The sequence below is a fragment of the Prunus persica genome, chromosome G7 (assembly GCF_000346465.2).
Source record: "Prunus persica cultivar Lovell chromosome G7, Prunus_persica_NCBIv2, whole genome shotgun sequence".
Classification (NCBI taxonomy): domain Eukaryota; kingdom Viridiplantae; phylum Streptophyta; class Magnoliopsida; order Rosales; family Rosaceae; genus Prunus; species Prunus persica.
In genome coordinates, this window is record NC_034015.1 from 19,612,384 (window position 1) to 19,634,423 (window position 22,040).

The 22,040-nt window shown below is 37.4% G+C and overlaps 6 protein-coding genes across 8 annotated transcripts; 5 read left to right on the top strand and 1 right to left on the bottom strand.

The window, feature by feature from the left end:
- Positions 2,931–6,210, top strand: LOC18769233 (derlin-1). The gene is made up of 7 exons (XM_007202433.2): positions 2,931–3,092; positions 4,072–4,207; positions 4,287–4,360; positions 4,564–4,657; positions 5,006–5,134; positions 5,250–5,410; positions 5,806–6,210. The coding sequence occupies exons 1-7, from the start codon at positions 3,076–3,078 to the stop codon at positions 5,921–5,923; spliced, it is 729 nt and encodes a 242-aa protein (XP_007202495.1). The 5' UTR covers positions 2,931–3,075; the 3' UTR covers positions 5,924–6,210.
- LOC18769558 (profilin-2) lies at positions 6,440–7,929 on the top strand. The gene is made up of 3 exons (XM_007204695.2): positions 6,440–7,035; positions 7,159–7,296; positions 7,503–7,929. Exons 1-3 carry the CDS (start codon positions 6,907–6,909, stop codon positions 7,635–7,637), a joined length of 402 nt encoding a protein of 133 aa, XP_007204757.1. The 5' UTR covers positions 6,440–6,906; the 3' UTR covers positions 7,638–7,929.
- On the top strand, positions 9,205–10,433 carry LOC18771758 (profilin). 2 transcript variants are annotated; one of them, XM_007202690.2, is made up of 4 exons: positions 9,205–9,493; positions 9,703–9,840; positions 9,972–10,114; positions 10,208–10,433. In XM_007202690.2, the coding sequence occupies exons 1-3, from the start codon at positions 9,371–9,373 to the stop codon at positions 10,104–10,106; spliced, it is 396 nt and encodes a 131-aa protein (XP_007202752.1). In that variant the 5' UTR covers positions 9,205–9,370; the 3' UTR covers positions 10,107–10,114; positions 10,208–10,433. The 2 variants fall into 2 exon arrangements, with proteins under 2 accessions (XP_007202752.1, XP_007202751.1); XM_007202689.2 differs by having other exon boundaries at positions 9,972–10,433.
- On the bottom strand, positions 10,785–15,146 carry LOC18769788 (glucan endo-1,3-beta-glucosidase 13). Its single transcript, XM_007204769.2, has 4 exons — positions 14,634–15,146; positions 12,156–13,430; positions 11,633–11,663; positions 10,785–11,538 (listed from the first exon to the last, which is right to left on the bottom strand). Exons 1-4 carry the CDS (start codon positions 14,686–14,688, stop codon positions 11,406–11,408), a joined length of 1,494 nt encoding a protein of 497 aa, XP_007204831.1. The 5' UTR covers positions 14,689–15,146; the 3' UTR covers positions 10,785–11,405.
- Positions 16,157–19,272, top strand: LOC18771831 (mitogen-activated protein kinase kinase 6). 2 transcript variants are annotated; one of them, XM_007202200.2, is made up of 8 exons: positions 16,157–16,536; positions 16,938–17,022; positions 17,595–17,729; positions 17,872–18,096; positions 18,204–18,386; positions 18,583–18,806; positions 18,894–18,939; positions 19,026–19,189. In XM_007202200.2, exons 1-8 carry the CDS (start codon positions 16,457–16,459, stop codon positions 19,116–19,118), a joined length of 1,071 nt encoding a protein of 356 aa, XP_007202262.1. In that variant the 5' UTR covers positions 16,157–16,456; the 3' UTR covers positions 19,119–19,189. The 2 variants fall into 2 exon arrangements, with proteins under 2 accessions (XP_007202262.1, XP_020425046.1); XM_020569457.1 differs by having other exon boundaries at positions 16,294–16,536; positions 17,589–17,729; positions 19,026–19,272.
- Positions 20,957–22,002, top strand: LOC18769341. The gene is made up of 2 exons (XM_007203209.2): positions 20,957–21,374; positions 21,486–22,002. The coding sequence occupies exons 1-2, from the start codon at positions 21,082–21,084 to the stop codon at positions 21,742–21,744; spliced, it is 552 nt and encodes a 183-aa protein (XP_007203271.2). The 5' UTR covers positions 20,957–21,081; the 3' UTR covers positions 21,745–22,002.

Genomic DNA, 22,040 nt, shown 5'->3' on the forward strand with positions numbered 1-22,040 from the left:
CCCCACAGTGGGGTCAGAGTACAGCTAGGTAAAGGCTGTCACCACGTTGTCATTCAAAACCCTACTGGATGGATTTGATTGTGTGACCATTTGTCTTTGCAAAAAATTATATTCGCTCGGAAAAGGGCAAAAAAAACAAAAAAGAGCACAGAAGCAACGGAGGTTGTCGATGTGGCATTTGATTTTGTTGGCGCCGTCTAATCAGGTGCTTGGCCAGCTGTCTTTGGACGGAATAACGCTTACATGAAAAACGGGAATAATAATCTTTTATGATTTATCTTGTTTTTATTTTCAGTAAAATTAGTTTGGTTTTTTGCTGTTTTTAGGTAATTAGCTTAAATTTCTTTGCTAGACTCTATTTTTTTCCGGTCAAAATATTTTTAAATCTCTTCCCTACCGAATACATTTTGATAATTGGTGGAGCATTGAATTATTTATGCACCTAAGTTTGATATTCCTTTTTATATCAAGTAATTAAACATATAACAACAAAATGACAAAATTATTCTTGTCGTATTTTCAACGTTTTGGTACATTTATTTTTCAATTTATTCGTTCTTTATTAGATAAGTAATAGGCGGAAGCAAAAATCGACTGGAATTTGAATAGAACAGGGTGGCAAATTGCAGAAAAAAAGAACCCCAGTGTAGAAAAATATGAACAAGTAGAGAAAGATTGGTACTTGGGTTTTAATTGCAAAAATTCTAGATGGTCCACAGGAATTGGAGGACTCAAAGGAATTGAATTAAATGTCGTATCATATGCAATGTTTTTTTCTCTCAATTTGTTGTGTGTGGGATTTTGGAATGTTTTTGTTTTTAATTAAAGCATTTTTGTTTTTGTTTTACTGTGGGGCACGCATATTTATTATGTGTGATGCGAATGCAATGTGGGGGGGGGGGGGGGGGGGCAAGCGTGTCGGCATACCATATAGATTGTTTGGCAACCTCTCATTCAGACCATGATGTTTGTTGCATTGCTACGCTACCAAATGTTCCACTCTCTCTCTCTCTCTCTCTCTCTCTCTCTCATCACACCTTTTAAGCCTACACTTAATTATTAGCCAAAACAATGGCAACAACCATTATGTTCTTAATAATTTTATCCTGGCTCTGCTCTGTGTTTTCAAGGACGATATAAGCATCATGAGGTTTGTGAGGTCACCAACTTAATTTCATGCACTAATTAAGACCTAATGTGAAGCTTTTGACCCCAAAAATGTGAAGCTAGGTTTCTAGACTTTTCTTTATGGACGTGTAAGTAGTCTAGTATCAAATTTCGTTGTAAAGTATGAAAGTAAGTGAGAGTAAATCTTATATATATTTTTTGTTTTATAAAAGCGATAGTCTAAACTACTCTAAGAGCATTTTCACCAATTTGTCATGGCAAAAGATAAGGGGAGGCAATGGTTGATACTATTCACATGAATAGTGCCTGCCCTTACAATTTTTTTTTTGTTGGTTTTCCACCCATTGTCATGGCAACCCAAGGGCAACTACTATTCACGTGAGATATGAGGAGATGAATTTATATAGAGTTTGGGTGTGGGAAATGAATAAAACAGCAGCAGTCAGGCAAATCTTGCCTTTAGGTTTGCCTAGGCTGAGCCTACTCCTTGCCCGGGCTAGCCTTCACTGCAGGAGTTCGTTTTTGGGGGTTGGGGAGCCTTCTACCCGTGCTGGCCTGCACGAGTGGAAGTGCTCTAAACTACAAGAATAAGAATTCGTACTTGAGTGCAAGGGGCGTACTCATTGCCATGACCAACTGACCTAATTCACGTCTTTTATCATTTCTTGTATTTTAGTTTTATCATTTGTGATTAACATGGTTGTTGTTTATCTTTTTATTTTCTTCCTAAAAAAGCTGTTAGTGTGTAATACCCCAAAATCATACACTCTGTATGGTGGATCCTAAGCATCCAAAATCTGATATGTAAATCAATGTCTGCTAACGTTATGAAAAGCACATAGGGACAATCCATTTGGTTTGTAGTTTTGCCCAAGAACAAAGTTTGGTAGACCCAAAAAAAGCACTGAAGGACATTATCATATTGGGGCCTTTGGTCCTTTGGAATGGGCATGGTTATATTATTAAGTTATAACACCAACTCGGGTGGCTGGCTTCAAATGGTTGAGATTTTGGTCTTTCCTTATAAGGTTTTTCCTGGCAAGCATTTAAGCAAAGCCAGCAAGCTGGTGATGGTATCAATGAGAAGTTGGCAGACAGGTCATTTGGGTTCTCTTCTCTATATATTATCTCCCCATTCAGATTGGGTAGGGTGGTCCACCTCTCTCTCATAACATCACAAGTCTTGACCCATAATTAACCCTCATTGTCTTGCAAAGCAAACGCAAATTATGGAAATTGAATCACCAGCTTAACCATGCTTTAGGTTTAGGACCCCCCCCCCAATGACACATTGCATGATGATCAATTAGGTGCAAAGGGATGACAAAGCTTCATCAATTTTTTGTCGGCATAAAATATTACGTACAACTTTTCTCATACGTACTCTATTATTATAAAGTCAGACCTTAAAATAAAAAATAAAGACAATCATATATAAATTTAATAGAATAATCTATAAAAATCAAAATATTTGTAGCTCAAATGATTAAAACCAATTACACGTACACTCGAAGTCCTATTTTAACTAAGAAAAAAGCCTCATATATACATATATCCACACGAGTGCTTGCTTGTGCATCCTAACTCAGGTGGCGGGTCAGTGGCTGAAGGCCCAGATCCATACCAACATGTGGCTTTTAAGTTAGTGGACCTGACCTATATTTTGGGCTTAAGTTGAACCCAAAAAATGCGCGGCCCAATTTCTAACCCAATTGTCAGCGGTTCGCGCGTGCGATAACTGAGAAAGGTGCGCGAAAGCGATAGTCTTACAGAAGCTTCTGGTGGTTGGGTCGTAGTTGTATGAGGAGGAACCTGTTGTTTCAATTTCCTTCATTTCGAAGTTATTTTATTTGAAGCCAGCAATTAGGAGCGAGCGAGAGCGAGAGAGAGAGAGAGAGATCTCAACTGGGATATCACTGGAATTAGCTAGAAAATTCTGGGTCTGCCATGTCTTCTCCCGCCGAGTAATACCCTCTTTTTTCTTTTCTCTTTGTTTCTAAGATTCATATATTTTTATTAGTCGTTATACTTTGCTGCCATTGATACTTCAATTTATACATTGGGTTTTGGTTTTTGTGTTATTACATCATACTGAGCTTGTTCCATGTTGCATTCTGCGTTGCTTTTATTTAGTTATGTATTAGCTGAAATTTTGTATTCTTGACTTGAATTTAACTACGTTTGTGTAACGCTTGAATGATCCCAAATTCTCTTACAGTATTTACTTGGTTTATGAACTTACAATTTCATGGATTGAGGGGACGTGCACAGTATGATAAACCCATATTTTAATTCTTAATGGGAGAGGAGTTCATGAGATACTAGATGTGGGTTTTATTAAGGATTTAAACGTGTTGCATTTTTGTGTGATTTTGGATGGGCGCAATGATATAATGAAGCTCTGGTTTGCAGCTTCAATTTTTATTCAGTGTAGCCACAAAGTTTACTGGAAACAGTAAAACTTGGGTCTATGGGAAAAAACCCCACTTCTTTTAAGATTATTTTTAATGAATCACTCCATGAGTAGGGATGAGCAATGGGTACCCGTTTGGTGTTAGAGATGTGGCGGTGGTGGTGGATACCCATTGCCCATCCCTATCTGTATGCCTTCAGATTTTATTTTACTTGGTAGCATGTTGAAGAAAAGACACATATGACCTTACCTTGTGTGGTCTTTGACCAGATGAGTTGAGTTAGGAATTCCTATTTGTGTATGAATTCCAGATGAAGTTAGCACAGAAACAAGATCTATACTCTTTTAGTGAAAATATAGTGTATGATTTTTTCTTCATATTAATGTGTCCAGTCATGTCCACAGTGATTGATTATGATCATCCAGCTATCTTGTGCATTTGTTAGTGTTTTCCCTCGAGAGACAATTGCTTTAATTGCTTTAATTTCTTCTTTTGACCTTTACAACCATATGCTATTTGCTTCTTTCAGGTTCTATCGCTCACTTCCACCCATAAGCAAAGCTTATGGGACCATCTGTGTATTGGCAACTACAGCCTTTCAACTAGGGCTTTATGATTTTCGAAGTATTGCATTAGTACATAAACTAGTCTTCTCACATTTCCAGGTATGGATTGCTTAAAATTGATATAGTTATGTTTAGTTGTTATTATAGAACTCATTTTTAACTTCAGCATTGTTTGTAGGTGTGGAGGTTGATTACAAACTTCTTTTTCCTTGGAAACTTCTCAATCAACTTTGGAATTCGCCTCTTGATGATGTAAGTAATAGTTCTATGGGATACTTCTCTATTATTTTTTTTTGGCTACCTCTCGTTTTAGAAAGCGTAGTGTTATACCTTTTATGCTGTCCATTATCTAGCGGGAGACAGATTGATTCTGCTTTAACTAATGGATCCATGGATTTCTCAATAGGGAACTTAATTATTCATGAACTAATACAAGAATGCTACTGACTCTACAGAGCAAGATATGGAGTTCAACTTGAAAAGGGACCATTTGAGCGTCGAACTGCAGATTTCTTGTGGATGATGATATTTGGAGCCTTGACATTATTGGTGTGTGAGTTATTCAATATTTTTTTTCACTTTAATCTCTTTCTTCTGAAAGGGAAGGGAAAATCTGTTTAACTGTAGTGTCTGTGCTAGCTCATGATCATATGAGCTGTTTAGAGATTAAACTGGAGTTGATTTAAAACTCAAAAGGTTGATTTTGCTTCATTTTTACTCTGTGCTAGTGCAAATGTTTTGGTTTGATAGGAAAATATAATGTTGCAACTTAATGAAGTTGATGTGCATGTGATTATGTCTTATATGGTGTAGCTTGCTTGGATCTTATTATCATTTAATTGTACACCAACAACATATGTCCTGTTTTCACCTTTTACTCTTGTCTTGAAATTTTAGGTTTTATCTGCTATCCCTATATTTTGGTCCCCTTTCTTAGGGATATCTCTCGTGTTCATGCTTGTTTATGTCTGGAGTAGAGAATTTCCAAATGCTAACGTCAACATATATGGCCTCGTGGCACTTAAGGTATGCAGATTGGTATACATTCACATTGCTATTGGGTGCTTCTATTTTGTAATGTATCTGCAGCTACTTATTCTTAATGTCTGGTGCATGCAATTTCTATATATTGTGATTGCAGGCATTTTATCTACCCTGGGCGATGCTTGCTTTGGACGTCATTTTTGGTTCCCCAATTATGCCGGATCTGCTGGGAATCATTGCTGGACATCTGTATTACTTCTTGACTGTGTTGCATCCATTGGCAGGTGGAAAGAACATATTACAAACTCCGAGATGGGTGTATCCTTACTTTAGTATTTTTTTGTTCTTTTAAGGTGCAAAGTAAGCATTCATGCACCATAGGAGCTATCATAAACTCTCTCTCTCTCTCTCTCTCTCTCTCTCTCTCTCGCACGCGCGCATATCATCCATTTGACCTTCAGTTTTTTCTTTGCTTGTCTCTTGCATTCTACCTGTAGCTCATTGCAGTCAAGGTTTGTATTAGCTTACCTAGATAAATAAATGTAGCCCATCCATGGTCTATCTATTATCTCTTTCAATTCATTGCCATTCTTAGACATAGTGGCATTACAAGTCCACCACGTAGTAGGGATTGATTTCTCATTCTTGTCAATTAATCTTATTCACTTGAAGGTAGTTTGTCCCTATAGATTTTCTTGACTGTTACTGCACAGACATAAAGTAGTTGCAAGATGGAGGATAGGAGCTCCTCCGCCAAGTAGCCAAACCCAACATGCCCCTGGTACTGGTGGTACGACTTTCAGAGGGAGGTCTTATCGGCTTAGTGGATAATGCTGATCTGTCAAGGGGCTGAGACTTTGCAGTCACAACTTTCGCACATTTTTTGTCGAGGACGAATCTAACAAGCAGAAAGGAAGCAATTTGGTGATAGGGCCCTAACTGTTGCAGAAGTTGTAAAATTTCCCCTTGAGAACTAATTTTCATAATTTGTTGAACATGTGATGAGAAAGGGAGAATGTTCTAGAGAGAAACTAGATAAGTTGAGCAACTATGAATGCCAATGGTGTAGAGATAATTTTATATATCTAATTTCCATTCAAAATTTGGTTACCAACTCATATAGCAGATGGTACGAATTAATTTGCACAACATTTTCATTAAGGTCTATTCAAATGCATCAATTCGTTCAATACTCGTAACCTTAGCCTTCACTTCATCGACGACTTCAATTTTCAACCCTCCATTGCCGCAGCTTGCTGCACCCCAACGATACCATTACAAATCCACGTCATAATCAGACATAAATTTTAGTTCCTTTTTTTGGGTTGCTGGGTTTCATTACATATTATTTGGGTTGAAGATTTGATGGAGAATATCAGTATTTTTTCCCAACAGAAACAGAGGAAAAATCGTGAAATGGTGCAAAGACCAAGGGCAAATTGACAAGTGACTGCGTAAAATATGAGAGAGAGAGAGAGAGAGAGAGAGAGAATGGGGGTGAACCATCAGATGAGATCCACCTTTCTCAGCCTCCCTTTTTCTCTGTCAAAGCTCTCCCCACATTTCTCTCCTCTTCCTATTTATAATTTTCTTTTGTCAAACTTGCCACAATGGAGTGACCAAACCCACAATACCACTAACTCCACCAAACAAAGAAAGAGGAAAAAAAGAGCCTCTCACTTCCATCCCCAACCATATAATATCCTCCCAAAGCAATACGCTTCATATAGCCTGTGCAACAACACAACAACAATCACCAACACACGCGAAACAAAAGACACACACTCTGCTCACAATAACAGAGGAAACACAAAATGTCGTGGCAGACCTACGTGGATGACCACTTGATGTGTGACATTGACGGCCAAGGCCAGCATCTCTCCGCGGCTGCCATTATCGGTCTCGATGGCAGTGTCTGGGCCAAGAGCGCTTCCTTCCCCCAGGTCCAATCTTCATCTTATACTATTTGGTGATAAAAACTTAGACGTAGCTGCATTGCATGCTGCTTTGTCATTGATCTCTTAAGCCTTTAATTTGGATTCATTATATTAACATCTCCATTGCAGTTCAAGCCAGAGGAGATGACTGGGATCAACAAGGATTTCGAAGAACCGGGTCATCTTGCTCCAACCGGGTTGCACCTTGGGGGCGCAAAGTACATGGTAATCCAGGGAGAGCCTGGCGCTGTCATCCGTGGAAAGAAGGTACCATCATTCTCATATGTCTCTATATAATTAACCCTATGATCAATCAGTTCATTTATACATATACGGAGGGATCCCTTAACTGAAGCGCTCTCTCTATATATTTATCTACTTGCTTTCACTTATCTAAGCTCATAATGTATTGGGTTGAAGTTATTTTTCACAGGTTTTAAACTAAACATGTTCTCTGTGATTGATTTTTGTAGGGCTCTGGAGGTATCACTATAAAGAAAACTGGACAAGCTCTAGTATTTGGACTCTATGAAGAACCTGTGACTCCAGGGCAGTGCAACATGGTTGTTGAGAGGTTGGGGGATTACCTCATTGACCAGGGCCTGTAGGCTTATATCTATCGTGACCCTAGTATTTCAATTTTGGATTTTTGTTGCTTTTCTTTATTTTTTCTTTTCTGGGGTTTTGGTTCCCAGTTTGCATCTCCTTCATCCAAAAAGCCTCTAAAAATTGGTGGTGAAGTTGAAGTTGTTGCAGACAATAACCATCTGAGAAGGACTAAAAGCAGTTGTTTGGTTGCTTGAATTGCATAAAACTTGATATTTCATGATAATATTTGTATCCCTTGTTTGTAGTTTTTCCCTTTTCTAAGTTATATATTCCATTGGAACATTCCTAAAAGAATCTTTGCCTGGCAAAAGCTTTGACTAGCTGGTTGTGATTTTTGATTTAAATTTTCTGAAGATTTGCTTTACATTCTTGGTACAATAATGAATAAAAATAACCAGTTGCATACAGAGATGACTGAGGAAGCATCTAATCTAAAAACTATTTCCCTTTTGTCCTTTGGCCATCTCATTGATGCACTTTCATGCCCCATTGCTAGTTGGCAACCAGTGGATTTTTTCAAAGAATAAATCCTCCAGTTTTGGTGTCTCATGTTTGAAGAGGATGGGAACTGTTTTGTATATTAGACAGTTTGCTTTGCCATTTGAGACTCTGAATTTACATCCCTCAATAAATACCAGTTTTGCTGGCAAGAGAATATTTATCATCATTTTGTTTTATTGGTGGGGCAAAATGAATCCTCATGGAGGATATGATTTTTGTATAAACAAACAAGAGGACCCCAGATATGACAAGTTGCTGTCCTCACATCACATATCATGGGGAATATCTAGTCAATAATAATATTAATAATTCTTCTTTTGGAAAGTGATGGGACAGAAAATCTAAGTTAATTAGTAGGCTTAAGATAAGAAATGATGAGGAAACTAAAAGTTGAACTATTTTATTTTTCCATTGGTTTTTAATTTCAGAGGTCCCTGAATTTATTCTCGAGTTTCAATTGAATTCTCAAACTTTGTTTTTTGAGCTAGTTATGTCCTCTAACTCGACCATCCGTTACAATTACAAAAAAGAAACAAATGCGATTAGAATAGAGATTCTCTTGTTAAATTGTTAACTTTGATAATCCGTTCAACTCAACAAGATTTCACTTTATCAAAAGTTTATATTACATATCATTACTGCGTAATAAGAAATCATTTCTATAAATAAAGAACTAAATTTTGAATATTAAATCAGAAATCAATTGAGGATTTGGGAGCAAATCAGCATATTCTTATGTCAATTGGGATTCAACATATTTCCTCCGTGCAAAAATGCTATTTGCATTAATCCTGCATCTTCCATCCCACATTAGAGGATTCTTGCCTATTTATAATTTGTAAGAAGAATAAGACTTTCAATTACAGATGATATATTTTTTCACAAAATCATAGAGAAAAAAGTCATCGGCTATATCACTGCACCCGTCGTGAATCCACAGTTAATTAAAAAATTAAAAAATTATTTAATTTAAAAGAAAGTTATTTGTTTTATTGGTCAAAATTCGAATTAAAAGTACATAGGTGTGGGAAAATGGGGAATTTTTTTGATTTTAAATAGACTCACCCTACATTCGTGCGTTGTTTCAACGCTGCTGTTCAGTATAGAAGACTAGAGGCTGAACAAAAGCTGATCTTTCCTTCTCAGACACCCAAAACTCCGATAACACAAAATCCCACAACACACAGAAACCCAAGAACAAAAAACCTCAAAATCAGCAACAACAACAAAGATGTCGTGGCAAACGTACGTAGACGACCATCTGATGTGCGAAATTGAAGGCAACCACCTCTCTGCCGCCGCCATCATCGGCCACGACGGCAGCGTTTGGGCCCAGAGCGCCACTTTCCCTCAGGTTCCATTTTTTCCTTTCTGTCAAAACACATATCAATGTTTTGTGCATACCATCTTGCTTAAAGCTTTGATCTTGGTGGGTAAGTCAAAAGTTTGATTGACTGAATCAAATCGATTTGGGTTTGTCTAATCTCATCTTTGGATGCCATGTTTTTCATTTATATACTGCTTTGATTGATTAGTGTTATGTTTATTGCTTGACCTGTATAGTTGAAGCCTGAAGAAGTGACTGGCATTCTGAATGACTTCAATGAACCTGGTTCACTTGCCCCAACTGGGTTGTATCTTGGAGGCACAAAGTACATGGTCATCCAAGGAGAGCCAGGAGCTGTCATTAGAGGAAAGAAGGTACCTTTAATAAGTTAATCCCATTCATTCTTTATACTGCGCACAACCTCTATGCACATCATTGATGCTTATGCATTTTGATTTTTTGTTTTCATGGTTTCTGATCTAACTTTGGTTCACTTCAATTTCAGGGACCAGGTGGTGTTACTGTCAAGAAGAGCACTCTTGCTTTGCTGATTGGCATTTATGATGAGCCAATGACTCCTGGCCAATGCAACATGATTGTTGAAAGGCTTGGTGATTATCTGGTTGAGCAGGGTCTCTAGAGACCTTGGTATGTCTTCTTTTATTTAGGGGATGTTCCTGGTTTCTGTTAAAGTTTGCTTCTTCTCACTCTGACCCTGCTGCTGGAAATGTTTGGTTGCAGTGAAAACAACATGTATTAATAGTGGTGGGATTGGAACCACTTGTGGAAACAAAATTTGGTGCTTGGGAAATGTTGATTATGGTCTTTGTCTTACCGTCTTTGTACTCCTTTGATGAATTGTATTGTATTGTATGATTTTCAAGTGAGATACTTGTCCACATGATTTCAGTAACTGAATGTGGCAAATTGATTTGCATGAATTTATAGATATGCCTTATTTTTATCATGGCTTTTCTTTGGATGTTTTCTCTGGTGTACAATAGATGAAACCTAGTTTTACATTCTACCTTGAATAAAGGTATGATGCTTGTGCGGCACCCTTGGATTCAGGGGAACCTGAAGCCATGTGAGTATCAAATGGCTCAAATCTGCAAGTATTAAAAGTTAAAATTTTCATGGCATGATTTTTTGGAGATGATTGAGGTAATATTGGCTTTGATTATGGTTGCCGTCGGCTGGGGAGACTGTAGGTGGTGTTTGGTTGCTGAAATTACAATTTTGGTATTGTCTTAAAGGTGTTTGGATGGTTAATTAGATCTAACAAAATAGAAAGGGAAAAGGGGTAAAGGCCCCGCCGCTCATAATCGACATACTAGTTCATCATGCTTGCACTTCAAAGTTTTACATTTGAAACCTACATTACATATTTTATCTCCCGAATAAACTGATTCCTCATCTCCAATTGAGGTGTGAAGTTCAGCCATCGGAAGCTGCAAACTCTTTAGTTTCTAACTCAAGCCTCTGCATGTGCAAAAAATAGAAAAGGAAAGGGGGTAAAGCCCCGCTGCTCATAATCGACAGACTATTTCATCATGCTTGCACTTCAAAGTTTCACATTTGAAACCTACATTACAGATTTTATCTCCCAAATAAACTGATTCCTCATCTCCAATTGAGGTGTGAAGTTCAACCATCGCAAGCTGCAAACTCTTTAGTTTCTAACTCAAGCCTCTGCATGTGCTACAAACATATAACTCATGTCATCCCATCTTCAGAAGATATAGCACTATCATACAAAAATTGGGGAGCTGATTGATATTCAGCAATTACATTCTTCCTCTTGAAAATGAGGGAAAAAGTTTCAAAAGCCAACACCAACCCCTGCAATAGCCTAATCACCGAAATACAAGAATCACCAATATCTGGTCTCCATGGCAAAATATGTACTGCTTTTAACATCCAAGTTTCTCAGCCATGGTCAACTTTTGGAAAGAACTAACATGAAAGTCCCTAGAAGACAACTAAACATCCATGTTGGAACTCTGTTCATTGTGGCGAAGGATGAAGTAGAAGATATTGCTGTTGTATTACTTGCCACAGTTTTGTTGCTCCTGCATGAGAATTGCAAAACAAGAAAACTTGGTCAACATGGAATGCAACATTGGCAAACAGAATTTGTAGGGATGTGGCATATATAAAACTTACCCAGCAGTCATATAGATGCAGTTGTCATAGCCTGCACGAGTGAAACAAGATTAATTTTGCGAAGACCTCTCAAATCAGATTCTCAAGAATACTTCAGAAACTTGTAAAGATAACTGCAAGATATATAATTTAGGTTTGTATATGCATTTCACACTTCAATGAAATCTGCCCGTCAAAATAAGAGTATCACATAGCAACATTACTTAACCAAGAACCAGATAAATCTGCCCGTCATGCATAAGAAGAACCAGATAGCAAGTTGGAAGGGCAGTTAAATGAGAAACTAGCTTTCCAGCCAGACACATACACATCAAATACACCTTGCCAGCCACTTAGTCTACTGCTTCGCTCTGTTTTAAGGAATGGTTGGTTATCCCCCAAGTAAAAGATGGTCAGCTAAAATAATTACTTGATCATGCACCATATATGAAAAAAATGGTTTCATGCATACACGAAAAGAGAACAGACATATGAAGTAAAGAAATGCAGTTTAAAAGCAGGAGTTGGATCCGTGAATACGTACTCGGGTTCTTATCGACTTTAATCCCTGTCCCTCCGAAACTGCAAGCAACATCAGTAGCCCCATTTTGCTGGTAATAGTTGTTGAACGCAAAAGATGCATGTGCCACTGTATTATCTGGCTCAAAGCAAGGTTGGCTAGGCTGAATAGCGGTACAGTCTACATTCCCAGGACCACAAGCCCAATCCAAGGCATTCTGCAAGTCAAGTTCAGAAGCCTTACTTGAAGCAATGCACCACGTCGTCACATTCGAACTGGTAACATTGGCCTGTGTAATCACATCCGCAGAACCTTTTCCAGTGAAATCCAGGTTGTAGACGCTTGTCTGGTCTGGATAAAATAACCCCCAGTTCCTCTCCGAGTCCAACCCAGGCTTCCTATTTTCATTGAACAAAGAAAAGATATAGATATCCAGCCTCTCTCCGGGCTTTGCAGGAGTACCGGTATTATTAATGACGTGGCGAATCAGATTGGTATTGTAAGTTTGGGCATTATCAGGAGTTGCAGCTGTCTCTTTAGGCGATCCTTTCGAAGGCCAGCCTGTCTCAGTGACCATGATCTTAATTGTTTTGAAATTCAGAGCCATCAGCGCGTAATATATAGCATCAATCTGTGCATCCAGCATGTTGGTGTATAGCAAACCAGTGTTTGGATCAATAACATCTGAGGATGACTCAAATAAGGCATAGTCTAGAGTGACATTGGATGGGGAATCTCTGTAAGCATAGTATGGATAAATATCAACCATGAAGGGTGACTGGTTTTCAGCAAGAAATTCCAACAGGGGTTTCAGAAACGATGCATGGCTGCTATTAAAAGCCCCTGCAGAAGGAGGGAATGATCGGGACAGAACACCAAGAGAATGTGTGGTTGATACTTTAATCTTCTTAGACAGACCAACCTTTTTTAAGGCTGTGAGGACATTTCTCATGGCAGGCACTACTTGTGCAGAGAAATTACTGGGGCTCTCAGTAACTTCAGCTCCAACAGTTATGTATGTGATCTTCGTAGCTGGGTAGTAAGGCAGGATGCTGTTCTTAAGCCAGGTGTCTGCATTGGATTGGTATTGGGAAATTGCCAACAAGTCTGAATTTGGGACCCCAATCATAAGTTCAACGCCAGTGTTTCCAAAGGCCTTGAGGACCTGTATGTTAGAGTCGTAAATCCTAACATATTTAATGTTATGAAGCTGCACAAGCTGCGCCGCTTTGTCCGGTGTAGGAAGATCATCAGCATTTCTTCCATAGCAAATTCCAATGGTACTTCCTCTGCAAAGATCTGTAACAAAGATCACAAGATTCAAACAAATGAGTATTCACTAAACTTGGAAGAGATACGTAAACTGATGACCTGCCAGCAGGCTGGCCAGTAGAAACAAAGAAAAGAAAGAATAAAAAGATTGGGAAGGATTAACTCAAATATGCAAACACCAACTGGGCCAGAGGTCTTACAGCCAAAAAGATACTACATTGACTAAGACCATTCATAATACCAATTCCTTTCATAGAATTCATAATAGCCGGTTAAATAATTTCAAAAGATACTACATTGTATAAGTCTTTCAAGAATCATGGCTTCCTCTCAAGAATTAAAGCCAAGTTCTACTGTGATTACAAAAATAGCAGGCACACTGCATCACCAATGAACCCTTTCAAATGCTCAAAAACTTGAGCTTGTAGAGGTACCAAAACACAGTAAACAAATACTTGTGCACCTTATGAAGGTAGCAAATTACACTTTTGTTGTCCACATTTCAAGTTGTTTACAACCAAACCAGATAGGGTCCCCAAACTGAATTATTGCATTCCAGCTGTCCACCACCCCACTGGAGAAAAATACAAACGCAAAGCAACTGAAATAGAAAATCATTAATTTAGCATTGCCCCTTTAGGAGCGATATAGGCGTTAGGTATGGTTCCAAATAAGCATATTAGGCTATCAGGATAAATACTTATGTTAATATACCCAGTTGATAAAATAAAAACTAAAAATATATGAGAAGTTTAGAGCACTTGGTAACTGATGTATGCATTTCCCTAATGAATATATAAAAAAATGTGAACCTTGGGGCTAATAAGCAAGCTGAAAGTATACAACTACGAATGATTTCAAACTCCAAAAGTTCTTCAAGGATCACAACACTCCACTCCAAAAGTCCAAATGGCCAATAATGGGGCAAAAGTGGTAACTTGAAAGAAAACACACCGACATTTTCTTGTTTCTTTTATGTATGTGTGTGTGGATTGGTCTAAAAAGTCTAGTCGCCATTGATAACCAAAGAAGATTACTTTATGAAAACAAAGATCCAAATAAGGCAAACGAGAAAAATCACTCCGAGTACAGAGAAATTTCAGCTCAAACACTTGAAACACCATCAACATTGAACCCCATTGCACATTAGACAGAAAGAAAGAAAGAAAGAAAAACGAAAAGACAGAAATAAAGAAGAAGAAGCAGAGGAAACCAGAAAGAGAAACAAACCCAAAAGTGCGAGCAGGAGTGAAGTGGCAAAGATTAGCCTGAACCCACTTGCCATTGCTCTCTCTTTCTTTTCTCAATCAGCTTCTTTCTTCTCCTTCAACCCTCTGTGAGCCTCGCTCTAAGCAAATGCTCAACGTTCTTCTCCTTGTAAATAGTAACGGCTCCTTCTTTTTCACTTTCCAAAAAGCCTTTCTCAATCTGTGTGTTTTGCTCAGAGCTCGAGAGCGAAAGCACTTAAGCCTCGTATTTGTATTTGTATTTGTATTTGTATAAGCCTTGTATAGCTCGATTAGCTAGAGCTGCTTGCAAAGGGCTTTTCAGAATATAAGTGCTTGTGTCAGCATCACAGGAGTTTTGTCAGCGCAAGGACCGGACTTGAGCAGCTGTTTATGAAATCTAGTTTATTCAAAGGCCTCGGTTCCGGAACCTTTGCATGTCTGATTGCTTCTGGAACTTCTGTTCCCCTACCCATCAAATCTACTGTTGGCTTAGCTTAGTGTTAGGCTAGCTTAACTACACGCCATATATAGACGGTTCAATACCAAATTTCCAAGGGCTGCTTGCTTGGGTTAAATATTCATTAAAATAATCAAATATATTGCAGCTGCACATCTCTCTGTCTCTTACTTTATGGATTTTGGTCTGCTCTGCTCTGCCCTACTTTTGAGTATATGAAGTGAAAATGTAAAGGTGAATCTAGGTGAATTACCTCTGGTACAAGCTATGTATCTATCTAGTGTAAGATCTTCAATCATTTCGAATTTTCAGAATTTAAACATCCATTTTGATTTGGAAAACGTGAAAATTTTGAAATTTCAGAAAATAGTTGAAATTACTTTAAACATGTTCAACAATTTGAAATATTAAAATTGGGTCAAAATTTTAAAAATCATACGAAAAAACTCAAAAAATTATCTATATCTATCTATTTGGTCATTAAATCATATGTAGTTCAACATAAAATTAGTCATTATGTATAGTCTAAGTTTGAAACCTTATATATTTCGGAATTTGAAAGTTTTGGAATGTCGAGATACATTCCAATTCTAATTTTTTTTCTTCGTAAATTTAATATTTAGAAACTTTCAAAAGTTGGAATTGATTGGAACTTGCTAGAATCGGAATTTCGAATTCAACTTGCAACCCTAATGTGAACCGATCATGACCTAATGATTCATGGGCCTACAACAAGCCTTGTATGGCACATTTAACATCTCCTTGCAAGCCCATTCTGTTGACCCTTCCTCAAAGCAGAACAAGAAACAGAGGAGGTCTAGTAGGCCTCACAACTAGACCACCTAGAAGGGCAGTGCATACGTATAGTTCACATATTATTGTTTACCGAGTTAGGCCGAAGACTCATTATCTGCTATTATTGTACTATATAAAGCAATATTTAAGAACCAAAATATTATCTTACCAGCTAAATCTTGATTGTGGATTATTAGGAAGTATTCTGCTTCTTGGTTTGGGAGATTCATAGGGTGTAAGTTAAAAAAATGTGTTCAAAACAAAATTCGCTCACATTAATTGTGTATCTCACTAAAGCGTGTGGACGACAAACCGTAGCACAACTGGTTCCTTCAAAATGGTTACTGACCACACGCCTCTGTTGCATTTTGACATTATTTTACAAGGGGAGGGAAAGAAAACCAAAAAGAAAATAAAGTTTTAATATAATTTTGGCGGTCTCCATCTTTTGAATTATACTCTTCTACTTTCTGTCAGTCAAACCCACCTCCATAAAAACGAAAAAACAAATCTTTGTCCCCTTCTCTCTGCTTGAAACCCTAGCGACCAGTTGAAAATCCAATAGGACAAAGATGAAGACGAAGACACCATTGAATTTGAAGCAACTCAAGCTCTCTGTTCCAGCTCAAGAAGCCAACATCAAGTCTTTCTTGTGAGTAACTCCATCTTTCTCTCTTTCCTGTATGTAAAGATTTCCGCTTTAATTTTGCTGGTCTTAAATTCCCATTCTTGATTAGATTCTTGATAGCGTATGTACTTGTGATCTGTTTGGGTTCTGAGAGCCTGAGAGAATGGAGGGAATTGCAAAGAAAGCGGCTTTTCAATGAAGAAAGAAATTGCAAATGGTTTTGCACTTTAGATCTTTCATTACCAAATTATAATACTTATAATTTAGTTTCTGGGTTTATATAGAAAATTCATAATTGGATAAATTTGATTACCTAATACTATTAATTAGCTTCCTAATATTATCCTCTTTGAGTGGAAAGTCCTTTTTTGGGTTGCTATGAAAATTTCCCGTCCTTTAACATGCTATATTTTCTTGAATTTCAGGACTGCAAGTGGTACATTTCATGACGGTGATCTGCGTCTAAACCAGAAAGGGTTGCGGCTTATCTCTGAAGAAAAGGAGGCCCAAGTAAGTTTAATTTAATTACTAGAGGAGAATTGGCTGCAGTGACGCGATATCCATTTTTTTCATCTTACATTGATGTTGAAGAGTTCTATTGTCAATTGCCATCTGATATGTTTCTCCCAAATGAGTTAGTTAGGAGTGATGGAATTCGGAGACCTTAGCGGCTTCCACCTGGAAATTAGGCTTAATTTTGTAAAGCTTCCCACTGCAGAAGCATCACCAGTGAAATTTTTAGGCAGACCAAGGAAAAGAGTTGATTTTGAATTCCAAGTTATTTCAACATCATCATTTGACTTTTAGTGTTCTTGGGTGGAGATTTTAATTTCAATTAAAACCTGTCAGATATATGTCTATCCAACTCATAAGAATCAAAGTGGGCCTGAATTCTTATGTTTGTGTGTGTTTTTCCATGCTTCCATGAGCACATGCTTGGCGTACTTGTATTCTGATGCATATTGGTTTTTGTCTGCAGAGAAATGTCCCTGTTAATGTTTTCATAGTATATATATATTTTCCTTGTTTACTATATTGTATATAGACTCAATATAATTTATTGCCTTTTTGGTAAGGATCAGACTTCTGACAGTAAGGAGCTCAATTTCGAAATTTCATTGGAAGACCTTGAGACAATTAAAGTCATTGGAAAGGGAAGTGGTGGTGTAGTACAACTTGTTCGTCATAAATGGGTCGGAAATTTATTTGCCTTGAAGGTCAGTCCACTAGCAAAAAAACAACTGCTCTTTTACCCTTTTTGTACTTGCCTTTATCTGGTATAGCTAGTATATGGCTGCTCTTACTTCATGGAGTTAGATAAGTGTATTACTAGGATTTTTTTTTTGTTATGTTTTACAGGTGATCCAGATGAACATACAAGAGGAAATTCGTAAGCAGATTGTGCAGGAGCTCAAAATAAACCAAGCAGCACAATGTCCACACGTTGTGGTTTGTCACCACTCATTTTATCACAATGGGGCCATTTCTCTTGTGTTAGAATATATGGATCGTGGGTCTCTTGCAGATGTGATCAGACAAGTTAAAACAATTCTTGAACCATATCTTGCAGTCGTTTGTAAACAGGTATGTAAGCTTTATCCCTTTTTAATTAAATTTCAGTATAAAATCACTTGGGAAAGTTTGAAGAAGTTCCTTATACTCTTAGCTAAAGATCTGTACTTTTGCATCAGGTATTACAAGGTCTTGTCTACTTGCATAATGAAAGGCATGTAATACATAGAGACATAAAACCATCCAATCTGCTAGTAAACCATGAAGGGGAGGTCAAGATTACTGATTTTGGTGTGAGTGCTTCGCTTGCCAGCTCTATGGGTCAAAGGGACACATTTGTTGGTACTTACAATTACATGTCGGTAAGTAAAGATCTGTGCCCTCCTTTTTCACAAGGAATTACCCAAAATAAAAAAAATTGAATTCTGGTCCTTTTCCCTTCTTTTCCTCTTTTGTTCTCGAGCTCAAATTTACTGACTTTATCTTCAAGCTTAGCATACACTACTTGTAAAATGTAGAGTATTATTCACGAAACTATGACATTACTTTGTATTTCAGCCGGAGAGGATCAGTGGTAGTACTTATGACTATAGCAGTGATATTTGGAGTTTAGGCTTGGTGGTACTTGAATGTGCTATTGGGAGGTTTCCTTACATGCAATCTGAAGATCAGCAAAGCTGGCCAAGCTTTTATGAACTTTTGGAGGCAATTGTGGAAAGTCCACCACCTTCTGCTCCATCGGATCAGTTCTCCCCCGAGTTTTGTTCTTTTGTGTCTGCCTGGTAATCAGATATTTACATGCATTCTTCACCTTTTACATATCTAATTCACATGAATGTGATTGTTTATATTTCCCATTACATTTGCAGCATACAGAAGAACCCTCAAGATAGATCATCATCTTTAGACCTTTTGGTTAGTATGCTGGTGACTTTCTTTTCTTTTTTGGATGTTTTAGATCCAGCCATAAATTTGATGGAAAATTCTCTTTATTCTTTCAGGGTCACCCTTTCATCAAAAAGTTCGAAGACAAAGACATTGATCTTGGGATCCTGGTTGGTAGCTTAGAACCTCCTGTAAATTTTCCTAGATAGTTTGTCCTGCAGTGTAATCCTGAGGATACAATGTTTTTACTCATATGTATCGGTGTTCAGTTTTGATCAAACATTACATAAATTCTCGTGGTAACTAAAGCAGTTCGTTCACAAAATTTGTTTCTACATAATGAGGTTTCATGTTCAGTTACTACTTTTTGTGTTCCTCTTGGTCACAATTTATGCATAGTGATGAAGAAACATAGTGCTGGCTGGATAATGTGAACGCATTCCTACAGCTGTATGGTTATTGATTTTAAAATCCCAACTCCAGAACAAATTCAGATGTCTTGACAATATCATGCTATCCCATGATTTTGTTCAAGATTCATGGACATGTTTGTAGTTTGATGAACAACCATACCAAGATGATGTCACAGCACTGGCATTTGTTTTCTATTTTTTTATATTTAAATACCCTTTTTTAAAAAAAAACTAAAATTTGCATAAGAATGTAGTGGCAAAAGTTATGTGGATGAGGTTACAGAAAAGAAGGAATAAGTAAAAGACAACAGAGCTGGTGGGATGGGGATGGGGATGGGGATGGGTCAAGCCGTCGAGGTTAGGTTTCTGTGGGCTTTAAAATCCAAAAACAAAACCATTAAATTTATACAAGGTTTTAAGGTCCAGCAGATTTGGCAATCTCCATGGATAAGATTTACAAGAATCAGCCAACATGGTAATAGTAGCAGCAAGCAGCATGTGGAGACAGTTTGAGTGCCCATCAAAATGCCACTCCATGACCTGTTCCTTAGTCAACCTCCTCCTTATCCTTATCCTCATTCCCTTTCTTACCACCCCTAACTCTCTCCAAAATAAATTGGTGGATATGATTTTTATTAGATTTAGGCCCCTGCTTTTTTTTATTATTCTTTTATTCTTTTCTATTTAGCTGATTATATGAGGATTACATAATATTGTATGATGGTCGGTAGGATTTCATGACCAAAATAATTTTCCACATATGGTTAGGTTAACAGTTCTTCTTATTATTATTGACTTTTTCTATTAAGAGGAGCGATAATATACTAAATTCACACACACTACACAGATATTAGGATTTGAACTCATGACCTTTTTTAGAAGAGCAATTATTCCAAACTACTATAATAGCGAGTCATTACAACCGTTCTTAATTTTGTTCAAGCATGACATGACCAGGGAAGTTTCCTAAGAGGGATTTCAAGTTCAAAAGACAAAAAAAGGAAGCAACATAACCACAAGCTTTACAGGCAAGGATTGTCCCATCTAAAGAGAAGACACTAGTTTTTTCATAGTAAAATTTCAACTGTGAAAATAGGGGAGGGTTTGAAGTTTTTCAACTCTTTGGACCGTACCCCATTAAAATGAAGGCAAAATAAAACTTATCGTAAAGTTTCTGTTAAATGTAGAAAATATTCCCATTCCCTCCTGAAAAAAAAAAGACAAAAACTTTTGCTTGCCGATGCCTTTGAAACCCTTTATTGTTCTTTTTTATATTTTATGATATAAATTTTAAATCTTGATGCATTGAAACATGTTAATAGGCAAATCTGTCATGGCTTTATGAGGCAAAGTTGCCTAAGATGGTGACCTCAGTTTCAAATCAACCCCAGAATAAAAGGGGAGAGAGAGAGAGAGAGAGAGAGAGACCAGTGACTCAGATATGGATGTCTTCAAACTTGGACCTTATCCTCATTTCTAGTAGTATGGGAAAGCAAATAAATTTAGACCGTAAGGATGTGATAATGACAAATTCTGGGATAAAGGGTTACACCAAAAAATTTAATTAATAATTAATAAATAAATAAAAATAACAGAATAGTCAGTATTATCCATCTCCTCATTAATCAACGCAACACCACCAAGTATTTTATGCTTTCAAACTTGTATATATATGCTCCCTCAAAACAACCCATTGGAAAATTATTTGTTCTACAAAGTTTAAAAAAAACTTCCAGCTAAAAGAGAAGAGTGCTAGAACATGGGTCATCATGAAGAAGAAAAGAGGATTTTTGAGGATCAAAATATAGAAGAAAAGCATGCTTATCAAGTTGGGCAGGATTATTGGGTTATCAAGGAAGATCATCATCATCATCATGAAGAAAGCTCAAGATCTATTGAATCCTCACTGGAGAATTCAATGAACTCCATTGAATCATCATCTTCATCAGACTTGGTAGAGGATGCATCATCTGCTTCCACATCATGCTCCTCATCACCTTCCAATGGGCCTCTTTATGAACTATCTGACCTAATGATCCATCTTCCCATGAGGTAAGAACATAAGCTATATATGCCAGCTTCTTTTTTTCTTCTTTCTCATTTCCTCTCATTAAGTTGGTGGGTTTTGGTTTTGATTGTTGTTTCTTCTTCTTATGTTTGCAGGAGAGGTTTGTCAAAATATTATCAAGGCAAGGCCCAATCTTTCACATCCCTAGCAAGTGTGAAGAGCATAGAAGACCTGGCAAAGAAGGTGGCTCCTTACAGAAGGAAAATAAAGCCATGCAAGAGCTATGGTGGGGGTTTGGATGGTGGTCACAAATCATATACTACTACTCCTAAAGCCATTATCTCAAAGAAAGCTTCTTCAAGAGGAGGATCTTTCTTATATTCCATAAGTAAGAGAGGAAAATTGTTGGGTTAGCTTAGCTCTCTCTAGGCCTACAGCCACCCCTGTACAAATCAATTTCTATATGATCAAACCTTTAGAAACTTGCTATGCATGGTTTTTGTATTGGAGAGTTAGTTTTTGATCTGGGCTTTTGTTCTTTTCTTCACATTGTCATTGTTCTTAACTCTCAACATGAATTTAACATGCTTATAATCCATCACAACCTTTTTCCATTGGCAATATTTTATGTGGTGGATTTGATGTTCGATTGGCATGGAGATTCTTATGTTATGACAGTTCCATGATTTTTCTGGTTGATAAGATAATTT